The 25,982-nt window shown below is 33.1% G+C and overlaps 2 protein-coding genes across 4 annotated transcripts in view; both read left to right on the plus strand.

Moving 5' to 3' along the window:
• sgms1b (sphingomyelin synthase 1b) overlaps nt 1–11,644 on the plus strand; it is a 50,983-nt gene extending 39,339 nt beyond the window's left edge. For 2 of the 3 annotated variants that reach the window (XM_068224638.2, XM_073917805.1), the window contains exons 3-6: nt 1,797–1,914; nt 8,022–8,175; nt 9,023–9,189; nt 10,525–11,642. In XM_068224638.2, coding sequence (XP_068080739.2) covers nt 1,797–1,914; nt 8,022–8,175; nt 9,023–9,189; nt 10,525–10,698 — 613 coding nt within the window. In that variant the 3' untranslated portion in view covers nt 10,699–11,642. 3 annotated transcript variants of the gene reach the window in all.
• Nucleotides 11,645–15,033: 3,389 nt separating this feature from the next.
• Nucleotides 15,034–25,982, plus strand: part of asah2 (N-acylsphingosine amidohydrolase 2) — a 25,042-nt gene continuing 14,093 nt past the window's right edge. The window contains 9 exon segments of the mRNA NM_001007763.1: nt 15,034–15,135; nt 17,141–17,272; nt 19,153–19,265; nt 19,967–20,110; nt 21,232–21,408; nt 22,516–22,643; nt 23,800–23,877; nt 25,394–25,517; nt 25,829–25,954. Coding sequence (NP_001007764.1) covers nt 17,149–17,272; nt 19,153–19,265; nt 19,967–20,110; nt 21,232–21,408; nt 22,516–22,643; nt 23,800–23,877; nt 25,394–25,517; nt 25,829–25,954 — 1,014 coding nt within the window. The 5' untranslated portion in view covers nt 15,034–15,135; nt 17,141–17,148.

The following is a 25,982-nucleotide window of genomic DNA, read 5'->3' on the forward strand; positions in this document are numbered from 1 at the left end:
AATGAATATTTACTCGCTCTCAAGTGGTTAAAGATGAGTTTATGAGCTACTTTCCTCTGTTGAACACAAAAGAAGATATTTCAAAGAATGCTGGAAAACGGTTTTAGTTATTAATGTTTTAAAATTCTTAAATTAAGAAGTATTTTTTTGACCAGTAAAGACCAGTCTTGTTTTCAGAAATATGCGAGAATTTGTGTTTTTGTTTTTCTTTAAATCTATCAAAATCATCTGCTAATCTGCTTATTTCAAAGTGAGAACAAGATTATTTAGTTAATCCCATTGGACGATTAATTTGCTTGTTTTAAGGAAAAACAGGCTTAACGGAATCATACATTGATGACCGGAAAATACAGTTGAAGTCAGAATTATTAGCCCCCCTAAATTATCCCCCCCCCACACACACACACCCCCGTTTATTTTTTCCCCCAATTTTTGTTTAACAGAGAGAATATTTTTTCAATACATTTCCAAACATAATATTTTTAATAACTAATTTCTAGTAACTGATTTATTTTCTCTTTTCCATGATGACAGTAAATAATATTTGACTAGATATATTTCAAGACACTTTAATACAGCTTAAAGTGACATTTACAGGCTTAACTAGGTTAATTAGGTTAACTAGGCAGGTTAGGGTAATTAGGCAAGTTATTGCATAACGATGGTTTGTTCTGTAGATTATAGAACAAAAATATCGTCTAAAGGGGCTAATAATTTTGTCCTTAAAATGGCGTTTAAAAAATTAAAAACTGCTTTTATTCTAGTCGAAATAAAAAAAAAAAGACTTTTTCAAGAAGAAAAAATATTATCAGACGTGCTGTGAAAATTCCCTTGCTTTGTTAAATAAAATTTGGGAAATATTTAAAAAAAGAGAAAAAAATTCAAAGGGGGGCTAATAATTCTTCAACTGTATATGTTAGTTTGGTTGAAAACTCGACCCTCTTCATGATGTAAGGATAATGCCCAACATATGTGCTTATTTTCCATTTAATCCATGTAAATAGCAAAAATACGAACTTTCCTTTATGTCTCCTATTCTTCCTGCCCTCCATCCGAATTTCGAGCATCTTCATATTCACTTAAACAATTATTACTATAATGCTTAACATTGTTATTCACACTTGAACGCAGATGGAAATTATTAAAGCAATATTTAGTTTTTATTGCTGTGTTAAACTCATTTTAGTAACCACAAGCCATTAAATATTTCATTTCGCATTACCCCACCTAAGAATATATTTACCAATAACAATTGACATTTTATTATATTTACATTTAATCTTAATTATTATTTGCAAAACACAATAGTTTAATAATTCATCCTTTTCCCTTCAGCTTAGTCGCTTTATTCATGAGGGGTTGCCACATTGGAATTAAATTTATCCAATTTATCATATGTTTTACACAGCGGATACCCTTCCAGCTGCAACCCTGTGCTGGGAAACGCCCACACACTCTCTTACATGCACACACATACACTACAGCCAATTAGGTTATTCAATTCACCTATACCGCATGTCTTAGGACTTTGGGGGAAACCAAAGCACCTGGAGGAACATGGGCAGAACATGCAAACTCCACACAGCCATTATTCAATCCAGCGACCTTCTTGCTGTGAGGGGACAGTGCTAACCACTGAGCCACCGTGCCACCATAAAATTGTTTAAATGATATTTATTTAAAATAATTCACATTTTTAAGTTTGTTCAGTTGTCATTACCCTGACTGTGAGATTTTCCCTAGTGATATGTTGTGTGATGTTCAATAATTACCCCCTGTATGTCATCCGTCCACAGATCAATCGTTGCTCGACGCTTCTGTTTCATAGTCGGGACGCTCTACCTCTACCGGTGCATCACCATGTACATTACTACTCTTCCCGTGCCTGGCATGCACTTCAAATGCTCTCCTAAGGTAAAATAGATCTTTCTGTATTACATCATTTGTTTACTCTTTAATCCTTTCAACAACTGCTTTGTCTATTTCAATGAACATCACATATGTATTGTATTTAAATCGTTATTATTATTTTTTTGCCATATTACCAAATTTAAAGCCTGCTGTTCATAATGTTGAACTTTGCTCACCCAATCAAATGGCAATAAAGCAAACAACATTTTAAATTCAATTTAGTTGTTTTATTCACATTTCTTGATGTTTGACAATCTTTGATTTTATAGTGAAAAGGAAGGATTGCATTTACTATTTAATGTAAAAAAAATGATGGTTAATTGTATAATTGCGAGCTTTAATTCAAGATTTAAAAAAAAAAAAAAAAAAAAAAAAAAAAATATATATATATATATATATATATATATATATATATATATATATATATATATATATATATATATATATATATATATATATATATATGATAATGGACAGAGGATTTAGACTAGAGCTGAAGATCTTTACCCGAACTCAACAGGATCCTACGGGTTTAGGCTTAATTTTTACCATTTTAGATAGGGTCGGGTCAGGCTGGGGTTAGGCCAGGGGTGGGCAAACTCGGTCCTGGAGGGCCGGTGTCCTGCACAGATTAGCTCGTACTCTAATCAAACACACCTGCTTATAGATTCTAGTAATCTTGAAGACACTGATTAGTTTGTTCAGGTGTGTTTGAATAGTGTTGGAACAAAACTCTGCAGGGACACCGGCCCTCGAGGATCAAGTTTGCCCATCCCTGGGTTAGGCCATACGTATCAACATTGGGATGTGAAAATAAGGAATTTGCCCACCATAATAAGGGACCCCCTTCTCTTTTTAAAAAAAAATACCCATATTACTAAAAATGTTCATTTGGAAATGTTTCATTTTAAATATACAGTTAAATGGTTGGTAATAAGTTTTAAAATTATTATTAACAAAGGAAAAATAATTGTATACATTAGCAGCAAATACAATAGCAAACAGTTCAGCTTTATTAAAATTAATAGCTATTATAATGAAATAGAATCAAGCTATCAAATCTCATTAGCCGTTTCTCCACTGTATCACTTACACATTCTGATTAAAGAGCAACGAATGAATCTCTCATTTATTTAGATTTTTTTAATTAAAATAAATAACAGGTGTGTCTTTAAAAAGACTTTAAAAAATTCACACATCTAACATAATGAAAGCATTCGACTGCTTTCCTTACTGTTTATGCTCATTTAAGACGAAATTAGTTGTGTTTGAAAAAAAGAAAAAACACTAAGATCGACATGTTTATATGTTATTATTATTAATTATGTGTATATGTCTGTTTTAACATGCACCCAAAACCCAGACGTTCACTCCGCTTCAAATGGCCTGTACAGAAACCGTTTGGGAAACCGCGTTTATTTATCAGTATGGAGCGCGTCAGCTGACAGTCATGCACCATTATATGACTGTTTTGAGGATTTTATAGGAGGGGCGACGGCACCTGTAATCAAAAGGAAAGGGAATCGCGCCATTTTTTATATTTATTCTTAAGTGTTTTCAATCATGTTTTCATTCCTAAACAAAGCGAACGCACAGAACAGACCCGCATTTAAGAGCAAGGGGCGGCCCCTGGTGGTTCGGCAGTATGGGTTGCATATAGGGGAGGCTCGACTCTTCAGAGAAAGACTAAAAAAACATGGGAGAATTACGGGAAAATACCTTTACGGGATACTAGCGGGGTAGAACTGTAAAACACTGTAGAATCCTGGGAAAAACTGGAGGATTGACAGGTATGAGTTAGGCCTGTCTCGGGTTTGCACGGCATATGAATTGTCATGTGATGCATTTCGATTAGCGTGAGAAAGTAATCAAATCATCTGTTACAACATTAAAACCCATGCCAGTAAAGGTGAAACCACTGATGACGAACAAGTCAGAAAGAGGGAATTTTGCGGAGTAAAAAAATGTACAGCAAGCTGAGACAGAAAATGACACTCGCTACATTGACACCGCTGTCATGGAAAATGGAATTTTGTTGGCGGGGGTTTCCTCCGGGTGCTCCGGTTTTCCCGACAAGTCCAAAGACATGTGGTATACGAGAATTGAGTAAGCTCATTTGTTCGTACTGCATGTGTGTATATGCATGTGTGTATGGATGTTTCCTGGTCATGGGTTGCTGCTGGAAGGGCATCCGCTGCTTAAAACGTGTGCTGGATAAGTTGGCGGTTCATTCCGCTGTGGAGACCCCTGATTAATAAATGGACTAAGTTGAAAAGAAAAAAAAGAAGAAATTTTGTATGTGAATCTATATTTGTTCGTTATTGCTAGCAATTCTATTTAGTTGTATGATTTGTCATTGCGTTTGGCTCTGTGTAACAGGATAGGAGAGGCGAGCATCTCCGTTTTAAGCAGATGATGTAAAGAATTTGCGACGGCTCTATAAATGTCCTGAGAGCAGAGGTCAGAAAGGGACATATTTCGCATTGAACAGAGAAGCCGCTCATGGAAAAAGTGAAGTGCGCTATTATTTCCATCTGTTCTTCCTTCCATAATCTCCAGCAACCCATTTATATTGAGGAAGACAGGCAGGGAAAGAGTGTCGGAAACGATGTTGACAGGGTTTTTAATTCTCAGTGCTTTTATGGGATCTTGTTCCTTGAATGCATCCTGTTAGTATATTGTTAGCATTTCCTTCGGGATACAGCGGGAAATGTGTCATGTACTTGTAGGGGAGTTTTTTTTCTCTCTCGTTTATTGTATTGAATGTGACATTGCTAGAGTCAAGCATCAGGGTCAAATAATAATATATATAAAATAATAATATTAAAATTCTCAGTTTTACAAATTTACAATTTGTAGTTTGTAATTTAAATTTTTTTTTAAATAAAATAATGTTGTAAATTTTAAAATTTTAAATAAAAGTGTTGTTATTTAAAGCATTTTAACCATTTTTAGCATGTTTATATTATATTATAGCCAACCAATCTGCGCCTGGGCCCGATACGGAGCACTCACACTTGTCAACCAGGAAATGCATGGTTTGGATAGCATAGTGTGAGTGCACCCTTTGCGGATCAACTGAAAAACAAATGAGAAGCGTCTTGAAGTAAGCGGGGCATGTAAGATACTAGAGAGCATTTGATTGGTCAGAAGGTTTGATAAGAAACTGAAGTATGATGTGGAAAAAAAACCTTTGCTTCTACAAGCTTTGGATGTTTATTTCAGGTTTATATCTTCTAAATGCACATTTTTTTCACTTTTTTGGAGCACATAGATATCCTTAAAAAATGTAAAATCACAAAAATATATTGATACTAACATATTAATGCTGACAGTTAAAAAAAACTATTATTATTATTACATTATTTATTATTATTATTATTACTTTATTATTACAACTATATTTGATGGAATAACCCTGACTTTTTTAAAATACCAACAAATGTTTTTCTGACCAGTTGTCATTTTTATACTTCATAGAATAAAACAATTGATTACGTTTTACTCAAACCCATACTTAATAAATCCAGTTAAACAACAAAATAGAGAATTTTTATTTTATATACAGTTGAAGTAAGAATTATTAGCCCCCTTTTTATTTTTTTTATTTTTTTTAAGTATTCCCCAAATTATTTTTAACAGAGCAAGGAAATTTTCACAGTATGTCTGATAATAATTTTTTTTTCTTCTGGAGAAAGTCTTGTTTGTTTGATTTCGGCTAGAATAAAAGCAGTTATTAATTTTTTAAAAAACATTTTTGGGACAAAATTATGAGCTCCTTTGAGCTAAATTTTTTTCCGATAATCTACAGAACAAACCATCGTTATACAAAAACTTGCCTAATTCCCCTAACCTGCCTAGTTCCCCTTATTAACCTAGTTATGCCTTTAAATGTCACTTTAAGCTGTATAGAAGTGTCTTGAAAAATATCAAGTAAAATATTATTTACTGTCATCATGTCAAAGATAAAATAAATCAGTTATTAGAAATAAGTTTTTAAAACTCTTATGCTTAGAAATGTGCTGAAACAATCTTCCCTCCATTAAACAGAAAATGGTGAAAAAAATAAACAGGGGCGCTAATAATACAGGGGGGCTAATAATTCTGACTTCAACTGTATACACACACACACACACAAACAAACTGACTGCCTCAATGTGTGAAATATTATTCTCATTTTTATTATTAAATTATTATTTTATTTTTAATGTATTAGTTTATAATCATTATTTGGTATTTTGATAATTTTTTTAACTGGGATATTCCCCCCAAAAAATTAGCATTTAGCCTTGTATAAGTCTAAAATTTCATTTAAAATGGTCTTAAAAATGTCTTAAATTTAACTTGTTGAAACCTGCAGTCTTACCTGATTTATTACTAAAGGTTGTGGTTGTGGGAAAAAATGTTTGGATAGATTATGGTAATGGTAATATTGTGGGAAATGTCTATTAAGTAATATTTTTTTTATTTTTTAACAGCTACTCTCATGACACCATACACTCTTATTTTAATCTGCTAAGCTTTGGGGTAAAATCTGACCTGAAAATTGAGAGTTTCTCTGGTAGTTTTGTAGCTTGTCAACTAGTAAATAAAAGGTTTCATGTATTGTAATTAACTCAAGTATACATAATAAACACCTTTGGCAATTGTACCCAGAATTTAAATTGACCAGGTGCCAAATTTTAACTTTTCATCATCTATTTAAAATGCAGCAACACAACCTCAAAAAAAAAAAAAAGAGAGAGAAAAAAAGAGGAATGTTATAAAAGGGAGCTGTTCTTTCCAAACCAATAGTCCTCCTTCCGGAGTCTGAGGGGAAAATGAGCAATATTATTGTGAAATTAAATTGTGTTTGTAACTGCACAAGTGTTGCCATGCTGCCAGTGTGTGTTTGGGTGTGTGTGTGTGTATGGGATGTCATGAACACACATTAGCTTCAGAAGGCAGGAAATCCACATCACAGGGCCTGCAGGAAACATTTATTACCAAGGCCTGAAACTCTTTCAGCCTTGTTAGAACCTGCTTTCCTGAAGAGCAAAAGCCCCGACAGAAACACTGCAGACTGTAGAAGCTGCTTGTTGCTTTAATGTTGTGCATCTTAAAGGAACACTCTGCTTTTTTTAAGTTGGCTCATTTTTCAAGTAAACTAGTTTGAATCCATTCAGCCAATCTCCAGTTCTGTCTGGAGTACTGTTAGCTTAGCTCAGCATAAATCATTAAATCAGATTAGACCATTAGCATCTTGCAAAAATAAAGAGCTTTGATAACTTTCCTATTTAAAGCATGACTCTACTGTAGCTACATCTTGTACTAAGACTAATGCTGATGATACACAGGGCAACTCTTTAGGCAATGTTGCCAGGCAAAACGATATTGCTTGGCTGCTTTTCTACTAAGAATGGGAAAGAATATTGTATCTGTAACCCATTGCCTTAAATAGTTACCCTGTGTCTCACCTGGTGGCCCATTTATGACATAATTTCCCAAAGTTGCCCAGCAACATCGCTTAAAAAAATTGCCCTGTGTATCTTCAGCATTACAGAAAAGGAAAAGTTGCCATTTTCTAGGCTAAAATGGCTAGGAACTCTTCTCTCAATCTGGTTCAATCAATATACGTTAGTCTTAGTACACGATGTAGCTAAAGAAGTCAAGCTTTAAATAGGAGAATTATCAAAAGTCTTTTTGAATTTTTTTAAAGCGAGATGCTAATGATGTAGTCTTAATTCAATAATGTATGCTAAGCTAAGCTAATAGTGTTCCCGCCAAACCCAATGATCAGCTGAATAGATTCAAAAATGGTAAAACACGATTGTTTAACTCGAAGTTACTTAGAAAATGAGCCTTTTATCAAAAAATTTTATGTTTCTACAAGACATAATCTGAATGGATTCAGAAATGGTTAACTGTAACTGTTTAACCCTATAGTGGAGTTGTAAAATGAGCCTATTTTTAATAAAATTAAGTGTTTTTTTATAGTATTCAGCAAACTATGGAAGTCTGACAACTATAAGTTAATGTTTTTACTTTGTGTGTGTGTGTGTGTGTGTGTGTGTGTGTGTGTGTGTGTGTGTGTGTGTGTGTGTGTCTGTGTGTGTGTGTCTGTGTGGCAGGTGAATGGAGACTGGCAGTCTCAGATGCGGCGGGTGATGAAGTTGATCGCAGGAGGAGGTCTGACCATCACCGGCTCTCATAACATGTGCGGAGACTACTTGTACAGCGGCCATACAGTCATGCTGACCCTCACCTATCTGTTCATGAAGGAGTGTGGGTGAACATTTCTGTGATTTCAGACAACACCGACCTCTAGGGGACTGTTGAAGCACATGCTATCACATACTATAAAAAAAAATGTAAACAAATTTCTAATAATACATCTAAAGTTTTAAATTGTAAAATCGAATCCTATTTAAGCATTTAAATAATATTTTGATATACTGGATAAGTTGGTGGTTCTTTCCGCTGTGGCGACCTCGGATTGATAATGGGACTAAGTGTAAATAAATAAATGAATGAATGTTTTACACAGCGAATGCCCTTCCAGCTGCAACCCAGTACTAGGAAACACCACACTCATTAACACACATACACTTTGGACAATTTAGTTTATCTAATTCACCTATAGCGCATGTTTTTGGACTTTGGGGGAAACCGAAGCACAAGAAACCCACGCCAACATGGGGAGAACATGCAAACTCCACACAGAAATGCCAACTGACCAGGCTGGGACTCGAACCAGCAACCTTCTTATTGTGAGGTGACAATGCTAACTACTGAGCCACCGTGTCGCCCAGAACACAAGAAATAGTTTGTTTTTTAAATTAAAGTAAAAGTGAAAACATTTTAGTAAAATTGTTGTGAGTTTTTGTCATTATGTTAGTTTTTCCATACATCTACTGTAGTACAGTTTTTTGTTTGCTATATTTAGTTCATGAAAGCTACAGTGAAGGAGATTCGTTAATTCACTTCTTTGTGTTTAGCTATCGAATTCAAACGTTTTGTAAAATAAAATAAAAACTTGTGTGTACAAAAAAACACACACACAAGTTTGGTACAACCTTGTGTACTAGTTCTAATGAATAAAAAAAGAGTGTGACCTTCTTTCTCCTCACAGATTCTCCCAGAAGGTTCTGGTGGTTTCACTGGGGCTGCTGGTCTTTGTGTGCGGTCGGAGTGTTCTGCATCCTCCTGGCTCATGACCATTACACCATTGACGTTGTCGTGGCCTACTTCATCACCACACGCCTTTTCTGGTGGTATCACACTATGGCCAACCAACAAGTATGCCATTCATTTATAGCACCTCACACATGCCACAATTTCCATTTGTCTGGTTTATTGTAGCTTAGCATTTTTAAATTATTTATATATTTCAAGACTATTTGCTGTAACTGATTTATTTTATCTTTGCCAAAACACTTCTATACGGATAAAAGTCACATTTAAAGGCTTAACTGAATTAATTGGGTTAACTAGGCAGGTTAGGGTAATTAGGCAAGTTATTATATAATGATGGTTTGTTCTGTAGACTATTGAAAAAATATAGCTTAAAGGGGCTAATAATTTTGACCTTAAAATGGTGTTTAAAAAATTAAAAACGGATTTTATTCTAGCCGAAATAAAACAAATAAAATTTTCTCCGAAAGAAAAAATATTAAGAGACATACTGTGAAAATGTCCTAGCTAGATGTTAAACATCATTTGGAAAAAAAAAATAAAAAAATTCAAAGGAGGCTAATAATTCTGGCTTTAACTGTGTATATGTATATATACATATTCAACAAATAAAAATTAACATTATTAATTCGGACAAATGTCTTTATACGGTATATGGTCATGGTCATGGTTAAAGTAAATATTGAAATATTGTTTCATGTTTCTTTATATAAACGTGCTGGACTGAAGTGTATTTGCCTGTAAGAGCGCCATCTACTGGTATTTCTATAAACAGCCACATGTCAGATTTTCTATTACTCTATTGAAAACTATTATTTATGTTTAATAATTATTATTTTATTTCAGTCACTTTTTTATTTACTTTCAAATTTCATTAATTCAAAAGGTTATATTTTATTTCAGTTAACGAAAAGGACCAATACACTGTAGGAAAAATATGTTAATTAACAGTTTCCGTATTTCAATTCCGTATGTAATTCAAAAGGGTTTTCTATATTTTTATGGTTGTGATTTGCATTATGGGGCCTTGATCTCTGCTCTGTCGACTTTTGATGTTGAAAATTCAACTCTACAGTTTAACAAAGTGACTTTTATTGCTGATTTTTGTAATAATATATAGATAAATGGGTTTATATAGATAAATATATCTGTAAAATAACAGAAAATGTACAGAAAAGGTTTTTGTAGCATAATATACAACACCATCCCAGGCAATATATCAATTTAAACTAATAAATTTGTTCATAAAAGTCACTTTTTCGAATTTTTCAAGGTTAAAAGTTGTTGGAAGAAAGATCAAAGTCCCATAATGCAATTTAAAAGCAGAAATAGAATCACAAAATACCCAAAACTGATAATTTACAGATATTTTACTGTGTTGTTTTAGTCTTAGTTTTGGTTCACTGAAATAACCTTGATCGTAACCTCCATGTCTTTCAGGTGCTCAAAGAAACATCACAAAGCAACTTCTTCGCCAATGTGTGGTGGTATCGATTTTTCCAGTACCTAGAAAGCAATGTTCCTGCCGTTGTTCCACGTCACTACCAGAAACCCTTTTCATGGCGATTGCTGCACTGGAGCCATGTCAAATACACACGGATAGACTCCGATTGACTAGCTTTCTCATTGGAAAAAAACTCACCCGAAGTGCCAGAACAAGACTGAAATTGTTACTAATCCCTTTAGTTATCAAACTACTCATTCAAAACGTCTCGTTTCCTTGCGCAGTTTTTGATGTAAACTTACCAAGTTTGTGGCAGAGAACAATAAATTATGGTTAGTGATGAGCGTTTTTTTTTTTTTTTCGTAGCATTACATGCAAAACGTTTGTCCTTTTGTTTTGTTTTCAGAATAAATTGGTAATGTCGCCAAGTATCTTCGCCCCCGTTTACAGCCACAAAGCCATCTTTTCAAGATATCAAACAAGCAATTTATTGATCTCTTTGCTAGAAATGAGAATCAGTTTTGTACAGACTTCGATTTTTCTAAAAACACTTGCTTTCAGATGATTTATATGGACGTAATTTTATTTTTTGAGCTAATTCTTTACTTCGAGAGCTACAGATAACGTATATCGTTCGGATGATCGAATGCTCCACAGTGCCTTAACGATTTCAGAGCGAACTCTTGCTCGTTTGTATTTATGTTCGTTCACAGACTATTTCAGTGTTTCGCATTTTTCTGCGACTCATGTGAGATGTTTTACCTCGTCGCCTGAATGTTATTTCACGACAGTGTCCGCAAAGCTAATTCCATCGTCTGTTATCATTTCTAATTGTTTTTGAATATATTTATTAATGTCTTCGTTGCGTTATGTTTAGTGTTTTCCTCTGGGATCTTGTTTTGCACAGTTGTTTAAGTCGGACGACTGGTGTTTTATGGTGTTGAATTCCAGGTTTCTGTTGGACTGACAAGACGATGTGATTTATCATTTCCATGAGCGAATCAGAGGATCTGTCCTATTGACCACCCAATACAACAAGCTGCTATATTGTCATTAAAAGTAGGAGGTTTTCTGATGTCTGTTGACAAACAAATAAATTACAAATATTAGTACACAGCTTTGTTTGATCACTTTTTTTTTTTAAATATATTTTGCATGTGGACACGTTAAATGTCACCTTCTCTGTGAAAGCCCAGCAGATTATTTATTTTTTTAACAAGCACTCACTGGCCACTTTATTAGGTACACCTTACTAGTTCCGAGTTGGACCCTCTTTTGCGATCAGAATTGCCTTAATTCTTCGTGGCATAGATTTAACAAGGTACTGGAAATATTCCTTAGAGATTCTGGTCCATATTGAGATGGTAGCATCACACAGTTGCGGCAGATCCATGATGTGAATCTCCCGTTCCACCACATCCCAAAGGTTCTCTATTGGATTGAGATCTGCTGACTGTGGAGGCCATTTGAGTACAGTGAACTCCTTGTCACGTTCATGAAATCAGTCTGGGATGATTCGTGCTTCATCACATGGCGTGTAATCCTGCCATCAGAAGATGGGTACACGGGTCATAAAGGGATGGACATGGTCAGCAACAATACTCAGGTAGGCTATGGTGTTGACATGATCCTCAGTTGGTACTAATGGGCCCAAAGTGTGCCAAGAAAATATCCCCCACACCATTACACCACCATGAGCAGCCTGAACTGTTGATACAAGGCAGGATGGATCCATGCTTTCATGTTGTTGACGCCAAATTCTGACCCTGCCATCTGAATGTGGCAGCAGAAATTGAGACTCATCAGACCAGGCAACGTTTTTCCAATCTTCTATTGTCCAATTTGTGAATTGTAGCCTCAGTTTCCTGCTGCTGTAGCCCATGAGTGTATATTTGTCTGGTGAGTGTATATTTGTGCTACACAATGTAAAGAAGATTCTGTCAAAATATAATGTTGATATCTTTAATATTGACTGACTGTGTTAGGCTCTGTCAAACACTGTAAAAATGCTGGGTTCCACACAAACGATTTGTGTTGGGACAAAAAATTAAGTGGATTGAATATAAAACAATTAAGTTGTCCCAAAAAAAAAACTGAATTTTGTTTCAGCTTGTTTTATAAAAGTAGTTTGAACAAACAGTAAAAAAAAATTTGGAGTAAATATTGGCCTCATCTTTTTGAGAAATTCAAACTTGAAGAAAAAGTTTATATTTACACACATCTGAACCATAATTATTCAGACTATGTGCCGTTATATCAAATTAAACCTGAGATTCTGCCATTTTCAATGATCTATGGGTGTCCACACTCGGTCCTGGAGGGCCAGTTTCCTGCAAAGTTTGGTTCCAACCCCAATCAGACACACCTGGGCTAGCTAATCAAGCTCTTACTAGGCTTTCTAGAAACAGTTAAGGTGTGTTGAGGCAAATTGGAGCTAAAATATGCAGGACACCAGCCCTCCAGGATCTGCCATCAGGATCTTTATGGGAAAAATTGGGTCTAATTTTGATGACGGAAAGTTCCCAAAAAAAAACTATGAAACTATAGAGGAGGTACAGCAGCTTTATGTGTAAAATCAGATATTAGTAAAAAAATTAATAAATAAATATATATTTATATATTTAATATTTACTTTTATAAATATAAAATCCCGACATATCTCTGGTTACAGATGCTTTAGCATTCATTAAAGGGTTGTAGACTAAATCAGCTTCTATAATATATAGGCTTTACAGCAGGCTTACAGTATAATAATAGCTGCACTTTTTAATATAGTTCAAAAACACTATAGTATTTATTATTATTATTATTATTATTATTATTATTATTATCATTAGTAGTAGTAGTAGTAGTATTGGGGTGTCATTGTGGTGCAGTGGGTAGCACAATTGCCTCACAGTAAGAAGGTCATTGGTTCAAGCCTCGGCTGGGTCAGTTGGCATATTTAGCCCATGTTGGCCTGGGTTTCCTTCAGATGCTCCAGATTCCCCCAACAAGTCCAGTGACATGCGCTATAGGTAAATTGGGTAACCTAAAGTGTGTGAGTGTGTATGGATGTTTCCCAGTGATGGGTTGCAGCTGGAAGAGTATCTGCTGCGTGAAACATATGCTGGAAAGGTCGGCGGTTCATTCCGCTGTGGCGACCTCAGATTAATAAAGGGACTAAGCCAAAAAGAAAATGAATGAATGAATTATTATTATTATTATTATTACTATTTTTGCTTTAAATTCCTCCCCTGCTCCTCATTTAATAATTTATTTATTATTAGAATTATTATTATTACTATTATTATTACTATTTTTGCTTTAAATTCCTCCCCTGCTCCTCATTTAATAATGTGTTATCCGATACTGTGATTGTTTTGGTTGTTGTAAAGACAGCACAGTGCGAGTTTACATCTTATGAATTTATTTCTTGCAGTTGTATATGTCATAACTAGGGCCAGACGGAATCTGCGAACGTTTTTTGCTATTTCTACAGAGAATTTTGGTAAAAGTCTGCGGATTTCTTAAGAATTATTTAGGGAGTATCATAACTAAAACCTTAATATATGAAATAAAAAATCATATCTTCTTAACTTTTAATGTTTAAAATGTATATCCAATTAGATTCACTTTATTTGGTAAATAAAGCAGGTTTCTAGTACTAGACAGAAAATATTACCGCTCAAACTGCATTGTACTTAAATCAGATGAACATTTTTATATTATTTAATAATATTACTAAAATTAATTAAAAACTGAATAAATATATATTTACACACATTAACTCAAGTAAATAAACAGAATTAATGATTGGCTAAAAATCTGCGGAATTCTGCACAGGTGGTTCTAGTAATAGTTTATATCTTAATTATCCCTTAAATCTCGGGCTGTGGACAGTGTGAAACATGCTTTCTAAAGAGTCCACCTTCACTGTCACATCTGGGAGAGTTAGGGTGTGGAGAAGCCCCAACAACATACTTCTGCATGCCCTGAGTGAAGCGTGCGGGTGGCTCAGTGATTGTTTGGGCTGAAAATACTGTATCATTGCATTCCCTAGCCCCAGTACTTGTGCTAGGCGGGATTGGATTTATTTATAGAAAAAAAATGTAACAAATTTAGTTAAAATTTTTTTCCCAACATATTCATTTGGGTGTTATGAACTTATGTTGTAAAATTGGTGAAAATTTTGGCTTACTGACTAATGTTATCATATACCATCTATTAATTTAAAATGTATGCACTCACTTCTGCTAGGCACTGTATACACACACACACACACACACACACACACTCACACACACACGTGATATACTGCATATTCAGTACTCTATTAATTTTGCTGATTATTTTGTCCTTGTTATCAGTAACTGAGAATCCCCTTTGGTTAAAATGAAAATCTTGATATGGTTTGTGGTATCTCAGTAGTTATGCAACTAATCTAATCTAATCTGCGAGTTTGGTTTCATACTGTCAACATTAAATGCAGCTATAAACAGCGGAGAGAACCTTTGACTGCCTTTGTCTTTGAACTATATACAATATAAATGTGCACTTGATTTAACCGTCATTCTTTTCTTTCCATTGCACAAAATCTACACCATTTACTGTCGGCACCAAAACATGTAAGTACATCTTTGCTTAAATGATTTTTTTACATGCTCAATTGCTTCATAATGCATGGTACTTTAATTTTGCCAGTATTGGAATGATTTTTCTATAGTTTGTTTTAAAGAGGATGCACTAAACTTATCAAAAAATGTAAAGAACTGTATAATATGGTTATACATGTGTTTGAATTGTTCTTTTGAAATTCACTTTTTCTTTTAAAAGTAATCATTTAAAATGCTTTTTGAGTGCATAATCGGCATTTTCAAAAGATCTACATATTAACGAATCTTGTTTTGTACTCAGTAATTTTTTAAAGCAACTTTACAGTAATGTGTGTGTGTGTTTGTGTGTGTAAGTTTCATACACTTCATCAACTTCATTTTAATTGAAATATTTATTGAATTAATTAAAAATTATGGAAGCTTGTTTCTGCCATATAAAATAGAAAAGTAGTTTAAAATTAAAATTTAAATTGAAAGTTTTAAATTGCAAACTTTAAGATTATTTTTTTTTTGCAGAATTGCAAGATCAAAGTTATAAACTCAAAATTCTGATCTCAAAATTCCATTATAATTTCAGAATTGCAAGAAATAATGTCGAATTTGTAATATAAATGATTATTAAAAATAGTTATAATAAGATTAAATAAATCATAATAATTGAATAATTTATAACAATTTGAAATAGTCATAATTTTGTGATACAAACTCAAAATTCATGAAATTAAGATATAAATTTAAAAGTAAGAATTTTGAGAAACAAAAAGAGAATTTCAAGAAAAAAAGTTAAAATAAAAAAGAAACATTTTGACACAAAATCATTTTGTGATGAAAATAGTCTTTTTTTTATTTTTTATAAACTTCCCTGGTTCAGCTGGCTGCAATTTCCAAATAGGTTATATGCAGAGTCATTGTTTCTTCCCATTCCAATAAACGTCCGGTGAAAGGTTAATGTGACTTTTTTCCATTTTATATGGTTCCTTTTACAGCATCGATATTGTAATGTAATTAAAATTCAATCTGTTAAAGAAAACAGACCCTAAATGACCAATTACTGACCAATTGTAAGTCCTTTAGCATACTTCCGCATATACCCTATTTTCAAAACCAATCTTGATCCAAATTGTAATGAATTGTTTTTTGGTTCAATTTCGAATTTCCCCAGCCATTGCAGAGCCCGGGGGACCAGATAACGTGCTCCAGCTTGGTCCAATAGTCTGATTTTTGATCGAAGCTCAGAATTCAGAAAAGAGAAGGTCTGATTTTTGAGATGCAAATTGACAACTCTAAGAAATGTCAGAATTGTGTGATTATAAACTCAATATCCTGAATTTTGATTCAGTTTTGAGTTTTGTGATATCACAATTCACACTTTTAAATCAATTGAGAAGCAAATTCAGAATTGCCAGACTTCTAAGTCTTTCAAGAGCAAGATGTATGAGATAAATGCATACAGGAGACTTTTTCAAAAACATAAAAAAACAAAAAATGCATATATAAATGTACAGTTGAAGTCAAAAGTATTAGCCCTCCTGTGAATTGATTTTCTTTTTCAAATATTTCACAAATGATGTTTACCAGAGCAAGGAATGTTTCACAGTAATTCCTATAATGTTTTTTCCTCTGGAGAAAGTCTTATTTGTTTTATTTTAGCTAGAACAAAAGCAGTTTTTAGTTTTTTTTAAAAAAACATTTTAAGGTCAAAATTATTAGCCTCTGTAAGCAAGATTTTTAAATTAAGCAAGTCTTTGTCACTTTTAGCTGAATACTAGTTTCTTGAAAAATATCTTGCAAAATATTTTGCGCGTTTAAAGCCTAAAGAAATCAGTTATTCAAAATGTTTAAAATACCTTATTTTCCTTTAAACAGAATTTGTGGGGGAAAATATACAGGGGTCTAATGATTCTAACTTCAACCGCACAATGTTTGAGCTGCTTCACTCTTGCTCTGTGCTGTGTTAAAGCATCATTGTTGTGGTGTTTTTGGAAATTGACTGTCAGTGTTGTGTTTTTTTTTCCAGCAATCGTGATGGCGAGTAAGAGTCGTCGTCTCAGCGGACTGGAGATCTCACTCATTGTTCTCTTTCTGTTGATGACTGCAGTTTCAGTGGCACTGATCACCGTCCTGGCCCTCAAACAGGAATCAGATAAAAGTAATGACACCTTTTAAAGAAAGTATTCTACATTGGACATTTGGAGTAGTTATAATAATGATTATAGGCCTATTTACAGTTAAACTCTGAATTTTTAGCCTCCTTGTATGTTGGAAAGATTTTTTTCTACACATTTTAAACATAATAGTTTTAATAACTCATTTCTGATTACTGATTTATTTTATCTTTGCCATGATGACAGTACATAAAATTTTACTGGATATTTTTAAGATGCTAGTATTCAGTTTAAAATGACATTTAAATGTTTAACTAGGTTTATTAGGCAAGTTAGGGTAATTAGGCTAGTCTTTGTGTAATGATGGTTCGTTCTGTAGACTATCGAAACAAAAGGTGACTAATAATATTGTTATATTAATAATAATATTGCTAATAATAATAAAATTAAAAAACTGCTTTTATTCTAGCCAAAATTAAACAAATAAGATTTTCTCCAGAAGAAAAAATATTATAGGAAATTCTGTAAAAAATTGCTCTCCTTGCCCTGTTTAACATCATTTAGAAAATATTTACAAAAGAAAAAAAATCATTGTGAATTCAACCATATATTTCCTGAGAAAGAATTGTTGACTTTATATGCACGGATATAGTATTAATAAAATAATATTTATTTATTTAATATTGATTGCAACGGGACTAAAAAAGAAAAACGGTTCTGATCTTTTAGAATAATAGTTTATTTTGTGTGTTTTTTCAGACTTTTATGGTTAGCGTCTTGCAATTCCATTGATGTCTTACTCTTTTACTTGAAGTTGCGACATTATTTCATGCAGTTGCGAGTTTATTTACATCTTACAAATTAATTGCGGTTGTGACTTCATTTATATGTCATAATTCAGAGTTTAAATGTGCTATATGTAACTTCTAAGCATAAAAATATCATAATATGTTTACAGATATTTAAGAAACATGATAAGTGATCAATCTTGTTTATCTGAAAAACAATGCTGGAGTCAGATATTCTGTTTTGAAAATGTGCGTTACGTGCTGGAACGGCTGTCTTTGTTTTGGTTCTTTTAACCCGCCCACTGCCACTTTAGCCAATTATATTTCAGCACTCCAGGTTGCCTTGTTGTAAAACTGCGTATTTCGTTCATTCAGTCAGAAAGGCTCTCAAAGCATGTGCCTGTGACCAAAATGCGACCTCCGCTGGACAGTAGCAGACTCCAAAATGAGACGCAGATTCAGAGTTCCACATAAGGTGGTTATTAATTAGCAAATAATAAAAATATTACAATATAAATTAGGTGAACAGGTTACATTGTAATCCCATGTCCTAACAACGTGATGAGATATGCAGCAATAAGCAGTTTGGCTGTTTGCACCTGACGAAACACGGCAGAATTTTAAATACAGCCATTTAGAAGCACAGAATAGTGCACTCACTGCACTCCAACAAAAAGGTTTATAATCTAATTAATACATATTAAACTTCTTTAGCAATGTTAAATGTGCGTGCTGAAATACTGATATGTTGGTATAGTCAATCTGGCAACCTGCGCTTGCATGTGTTTTGAATCAGGTGTGCAATATCTAGTTCAACCACTGGGTGTCAAACGTATATACTGCACCTTTATATCTCACTGTATTTGTGTATGTAATATTATTCCAACTGTATTTGTGTATGTAATATTATTCCAACTGTATTTGTGTATGTAATATTATTCCCACTGTATTTGTGTATGTAATATTATTCCCACTGTATTTGTGTATGTAATATTATTCCCACTGTATTTGTGTATGTAATATTATTCCCACTGTATTTGTGTATGTAATATTATTCCCACTGTATTTGTGTATGTAATCTTTCCATTGTGAGTCCTAAAGCATATTACTTTTGTTTTGATTGATGTGTGTACCAGAAGAAGAAGTGACTCCGGAAGAACCGAGCCCATCAGTCACTCCTCCAGAAAACCCTTATCTGATTGGTGTGGGTCGAGCGGACTGTACTGGACCAGTGGCCGATTTACCTATGGTCAGTTTCAGTTCTGTTCATTCTTAAAGTATTTTAAATAACAAATCTGTGACTTATTTATAAAGATTGTATGCATTTTAAAATGTGCTTTGCCGATTTCGGAGATGTGATCTCCGGGTGATAATGACCGCTCATCTATCTGCTGAAAGCAGGCTTTCCTTTGCAAGACATTCTGATATTTGCCCCTGTCTTTGAAATCGTTTTGGGTGTGTTTAACAGTTTTTGGTTTCATAAATCAATTATTTTTGTTCTTTTTTTCTACTGTGAGCTGATTGGATGTAGGTATTTAATTTAGAAAGAACGGGAAAAGGGTTTGGTAAGAGTTATTACAACCTAACAGACACCTCCTCCTCACCATTATCGCTCACCATTTCTGTTTGTTGTCAAAACTAAGAGTTGGAGGGGTGTGGTTAAGTATGTTAGCCACGCCCAATACCTCAGACAGACATAATCTGAGAATTTAAAAACAAACAGGAAGTGCATTTGCACATTTTAATTTTAGATTACAAGGACAAACATTTTTTTTTCTTAATGACACGCACAGATGAATTGTTCACCTCAAAACTGGCAATGTGAGCTAACAAAATCATATGGTTAGTTTTGATTTCATGTGCACTTCAAGATGGTTTTATGACCTTTTGACCTTTAATGTGTGGCCTTTAAGGTTGCTGATGTTATTGTGTTTGTGTTGATTGGGAAAGATGGGTTATGCCAACACCGATCAGACGGCGAGAGGACTGCACACGCGGCTGTTCAGCAGAGCCTTCATTGTGGATGATGGCAATAAGAGAGTCGTGTTCGTCACCTCAGACATCGGCATGGTCTCGCAGAGGCTCAGGCTAGAGGTACTACACACGGCTACATTATCACCAAATTTTTTCCTGTTCTATTCACTGGAAAACATTACATTTTAATGTAGGAAAAAATATAATTTCTGGAAAAAATTCGCTCTTAATAATAAAAAGTTTCTATATTTACATTTTGTGTTTTAAATTATTTATTTGCTTTAAAACATTATAAGTACATGTTTCCACTTTTATTCATTAAAAAACATTACATTTGGATGTAGAAATATATATTTATGTTCTTTAATAATATACTCTTAATAATGCAAATATTTTATGTTTACGTTTTAAATTATTTATTTATTATTTGTTATACTTTACTTATTTATTAATTTTGTTTATTTATTATTTATAAACTAATTTAATATAATATTAGGATTATAATGATTAATAATTCTTCTTATTTTTATTATTTAAAAGTGGAAATTTGTATTTACTGCATAAACCTTGAAAAAAAAATCTTACATTTTAGCATTCAATTTGCTAACATAATAAAAATTATTATTTATTTTTTAATAACTATAATCTAGGTATGATGTTCATTTGTGTATTCATTTTATTTTTTTTATTAATTAATTTTGTTTAATTATATATTTATTCACTCATATATTTATTTAGAAGAATGCATATATAATTTGTCTCTGTTAATTTTTGTCACAAATCATTTGGATTGTAGTCATTAAATGTATGTTTTGTATATTGTAGTATAATTAAATGAAATAATTATTTAATATATATGTTTAAGGGGTGACCATTCATTCATTCATTCAGTTGTCAGTTTATAAATTTTGGTATAATAAATATATATTAGCTTGTTATGTAATTTCTATAGTATTTATTATTAAAATTATTATTTATTGTTATTTATAAGTGTTATTTTGTTCTATTAATTTATTTATTTATAATGAAACTACACTACATGTAAATATTAATTAATTTGTTTCTTTATGATGAATCACAACAACAACACAACAACATTAGATAAAAATTGTGTACAGATCTCCATGAACTTTTTTCCAAAATGTTTTAAAATGAATTCTTAACGTTTTTTAAAGTAGGTTTTCTCCTCATGATCAGCTCCATCATCTCTGTATTTGTCATTTTTCCTCATCACATTTCAGGTTTTCCAAGCACTTAAGGAGAAATACGGAGACCTCTACAGACAGGACAATGTGGTGTTGAGTGGCACACACACACATTCAGGAGTGGGTGGATATTTCCAGTACACACTCTTTATGATCACCAGCAAAGGCTACATCAAGCCTTCTATACAGGCCATCGTCAGTGGAATAGTCAAGGTATGATTTTACTGACACTTTATTTTACAGTGCTGTTGCATTTACAGTACTCTCTACTAATATTATTAATAAAGCATTTTATTTATAAGCTTTTTCTTAAAGCACTACAAGATATACAACAACAAATAAAAAATGCAGAGAATTACAAGCTTGGGATATGATCAAAGAAGCCTGTGAAGAAAAACAATCTTTATTGTTTAACCTTTTGAAAATTTGCTAAAAATAAATAAATACATAAAAACAAACATTTAAAAAAATAATAATCACATAAATAAATAAACACATAAATGAATAAACAAACACATACATAAATAATTAAATAAACAAATACATAAATAAATAAAAATAAATAAATAAACACATAAATAAACAAATCAATTATTTAATTAATAAGTAAATAAATAAACAAAAACAATTAATTAACAAATAAATAAACACAGAAATAAATAAACTCATAAATAAATAAACCTATAAATAAATAAACACAAATAAATAAATAAATAAATAAGTGCATAAATAAATAGATAAATGAATAAATAAACACATGAATAAATACAAAATAAATGAATAAATAAACACATAAATAAATAAGCACACAAATAAATGAATAAATAAACATATAAATAAACAAATAAACAAATAAATAAATTAATAAATTAATAAATAAATAAACACAAATAAATAAATTAATTAAATGAAGCAAACAACCAAACACTCAGTTAAATATGTGTGTTTTATAATTATTAGCACCCCATGAATTCTTATGGGCAGAATATTTCTTAAGAATTTTCTCATTTATATCTGACATTTTTATTTTAAAGTTCAAAAGGTTAAACAATAAAGAAATGTATTCATATTCTTCTTAGCTCATATTTACCAGAAGAGATCCAATATATTGTATATAGGGTACTGTTTATACTATATACCTATCATAGTCATTACATACATTTAGGGATATACATACTGTAGTTATTACCCAATTTAAGTACACAATAAATACATGCTGAAAAATAAAGTACCACCGACATGTTATGATATAATGTGGACATAGTACTCGTGTAAATGTCTTCAGCAGTCACTGATAATGTTTTCTGTCCTCGTTATCAGAGTATTGATATTGCTCATAGGAATTTGAGGCCTGGACGAATATTCATAAATAAAGGACAAGTAGCGGACAGCAACTTCAACAGAAGCCCACATTCATACATGAACAATCCAGAAGAGGAAAGAAACAGGTCTGTTTAAGTATACTAGATGAATATATACTTACAGAGTTACAGTTACAGAATTAGTGATGTAATTCAGTCTATCTATCTATCTATCTATCTATCTATCTATCTATCTATCTATCTATCTATCTATCTATCTATCTATCTATCTATCTATCTATCTATCTATCTATCTATCTATCTATCTATCTATCTATCTATCTATCTATCTATCTATCTATCTATCGTGTCTGTCTTTCTGTCTGTCTGTCTGTCTGTCTGTCTGTCTTTCCTTCCTTCCTTCCTTCCTTCCTTCCTTCCTTCCTTCCTTCCTTCCTTCCTTCCTTCCTTCCCTCCATCCATCTTTCCATCCTTCTGTATCTGTCTGTCTGTATTTTCTTCCTTCCCCTATTCATCTGTCCATCCTTTTGTCTGTCAATCTGTTTTCGTCCATCCATCTATCCTTCTGTCTGTCTATCCATCTGTATTTCCTTCCTTCCCTCCCTGCACCCTTCTGTCTATTCATCTGTATTTCCGTTCATCAGTCTGTCTTTCCTTCCTTCATTGCTTTCATCCATCCACCCTTCCATCCACCCATCTGTCTGCCTATCTATCCGTATTTCCTTCACTCTATCCATCCTTCTGTGTCTGTCTGTATTACCTTCACTTTATCCATCCATCCTTCTATCTGTCCATCTGCATTTCCATCCATCCATCCATCCATCCATCCATCCATCCATCCATCCATCCATCCATCCATCCATCCATCCATCTATTTACCCATTTATTTATTTATTCATTCATTTATTTATCTATTTTTCTATTTTATTAATTTTTTTTTTTTTTTACAATTGTTTACTTTTTTATTCCAGCAGTATGATAGATATATATTATAAATATTATATGAAATACTGTGAATTTTTTCTTGCTCTGTTAAACATCACTTGGGAAATATTTAAAGAAGAATACAACATTTTTAAAATAATGATAATATTTATGTAACAATTTTGTCTTCAACTGTATGTATTTGACATAAAAGATAACACGGATACAATTATTAAGGTGCTTTACAATTGAACTGCTCTGGTAAGGTCAAAGCATACCCCTGAAAATCAGTTTCTAAGGGGTAAATATTCCCAATTCATGAAAAAAAAATAACTTCTGACCTTTTTTCTGATCCCAGATATGAATTCAACACAGACAAGCAGATTGTTGTCCTGAAATTCACTGACCTGGATGGGGATGGTATAGGATTGCTCAGGTACTGCATGACATAACATATACATATAAAACAAACAAACATTCATTTCAGTGCCAACACAAAAAGAACCCAGGGTCTTTGCTTGGTATTAAGATATGGGGCTCTATCATACACCTTGTGCAATAAGGCGCAAGACGTGTATGGTGTGATTTCTTGCTGTTTTCAGGCCAGCGCAACTGTAATTTTCACTAAATCCATTTAAGCCACTTTGTGGACTCATTAGTGTGCTAGTCTGAAAAAGTCTATCCAAACGCTTACTCATTGCTTTATACACACAGGATGTACAGCAATACACAAATATCTTTGCATATGCCAAAAACATATGCAGTAGTATTTATTATCTGCATATTTATATTGTTTTAATAAAAACAAGTTTAGATTAGTCCACCTGTTGGGTTATGGAGACGTATGCATCACCATATGGGGCATAAGAATAAGACGTGTGTTTGGATATAACTAAGTTTTTTGACCACACTTCCTTATTATTGTTCAATTATTCCGTTTGCTGGAAATTAGAACTGAATTTAGAAATAGTTTTGAAACAATTCTTTGCTCTTAACAAACAAAATTAAATATGTAGGCTAATGGATGTCTTCAGTGGAGTGAGTTTCCTTAATCCACGAAAGTAAAGGAGTAAAGTAAAAAGTAAAAGTAAACAGAAAGTAAAGAGGCCTAATGGAGGAGGCTCATTCTTTATCCTCACACCACAGATGCACTGTTTATCCATTTTCTCCCCAGTGAAGCATTCAGTTTATGTGAATAGCAAATGCGCCACGGCGCAACACAACTGACTCTTAAAGGGAATGGGAGATGAGACTTTGATTGGTTTAATGCACATTTTGCTCAAAACACACCCATAGCTCATTAGGAGAATAAGTACAACCCTGTTAGACCATGCGCTGCAGCGCTAACTGTATTTTTCTGTCTTTAAAATAGCAAAAGTGGAGTCGGACATGCCCTTAATGCTTTTGCCCCATGCGCTTTAGACTTTGCGCCTAGATCATTAAAATAGAACCTATATAGGCTTTGTTTACACCTGGTATTAAGAAGTTAGCTCACCCCAAAAAAGGACAGTTTGTTATTAATTACCTCACAATCACTTCATATCTAAAAAAACAAAACAAATATTGTGCATTTATGAAGTGTGGTTCACACAGGTGAGTGGACCTGACAAACCACCTGTAGAAACACTCTTCTCTCTCTCTAAAAAAAAAAACACTCCCCCTCCTAACACCTTGCTCTAAATTATCTGAGCACAGCTCCTTTGTATAATTAGCACTTCTTGTTTGTATTGCCTCTTCTTATTGAATCGCTGAATGCCTCCTTAATTGTAAATCACTTTAAACAAAAGCATCTGTTAAACAACTAATTTGTAAGTGAACATTTCGATGGCATCATTCAAAAATCCTCTTTAAGTATCTTTATTTTAAGTATAAGATAACTAACTCCTAGGAATTCAACATGTTTTTAATGAATGTTTTGTTAATTGATTTGCTTGTTATTCCTCTGCTCTCAGCTGGTTTGCTGTTCATCCTGTCAGTATGAATTACACCAATCGCATGGTGAGCTCGGACAACCTTGGCTACGCTTCCTACATCTTTGAGCAGGAGAAAAACATTGGCTTTCTGCCCGGCGAAAAGGTAAAAGGTCAAACTTTTAATTAGATCCTGCCCCCAACGAGCTCCATTATCAAGGTTAATTAGCTGTCTTTATTAGTTGTAATCTACTTCAAGGACGTTTGCCCACTCAATAAAGCTAGTTATTCCCTTGAGAGTGCCGTAAACACTAAGGAAGTTTATTGAAGATGGTTAATTAATGCACGACTGTAAAAAAAAAAAAAAAACTGCTTGCGGTGGAAGTCAAACTGAAGATATTGTTTCCTTTGCTTATGTTAGCAGGTCTATTTATTAGGCTTTTGGTATGATAAGTTCTGTGATGTGTTTACCTTCAGGGTCCTTTTGTGGCTGGATTTTCCTCCAGTAATCTTGGAGATTCGTCTCCTAATATTCGCGGCCCGGTCTGTGTGAACACAGGATTGAAGTGTGACTACATTAACAGCTCTTGCCCTGTTGGAGGAGTGAGTTTTTCACTATTTCATGCTGTAT

Source organism: Danio rerio, chromosome 12 (genome assembly GCF_049306965.1).
Source record: "Danio rerio strain Tuebingen ecotype United States chromosome 12, GRCz12tu, whole genome shotgun sequence".
Taxonomy (NCBI): Eukaryota; Metazoa; Chordata; class Actinopteri; order Cypriniformes; family Danionidae; genus Danio; species Danio rerio.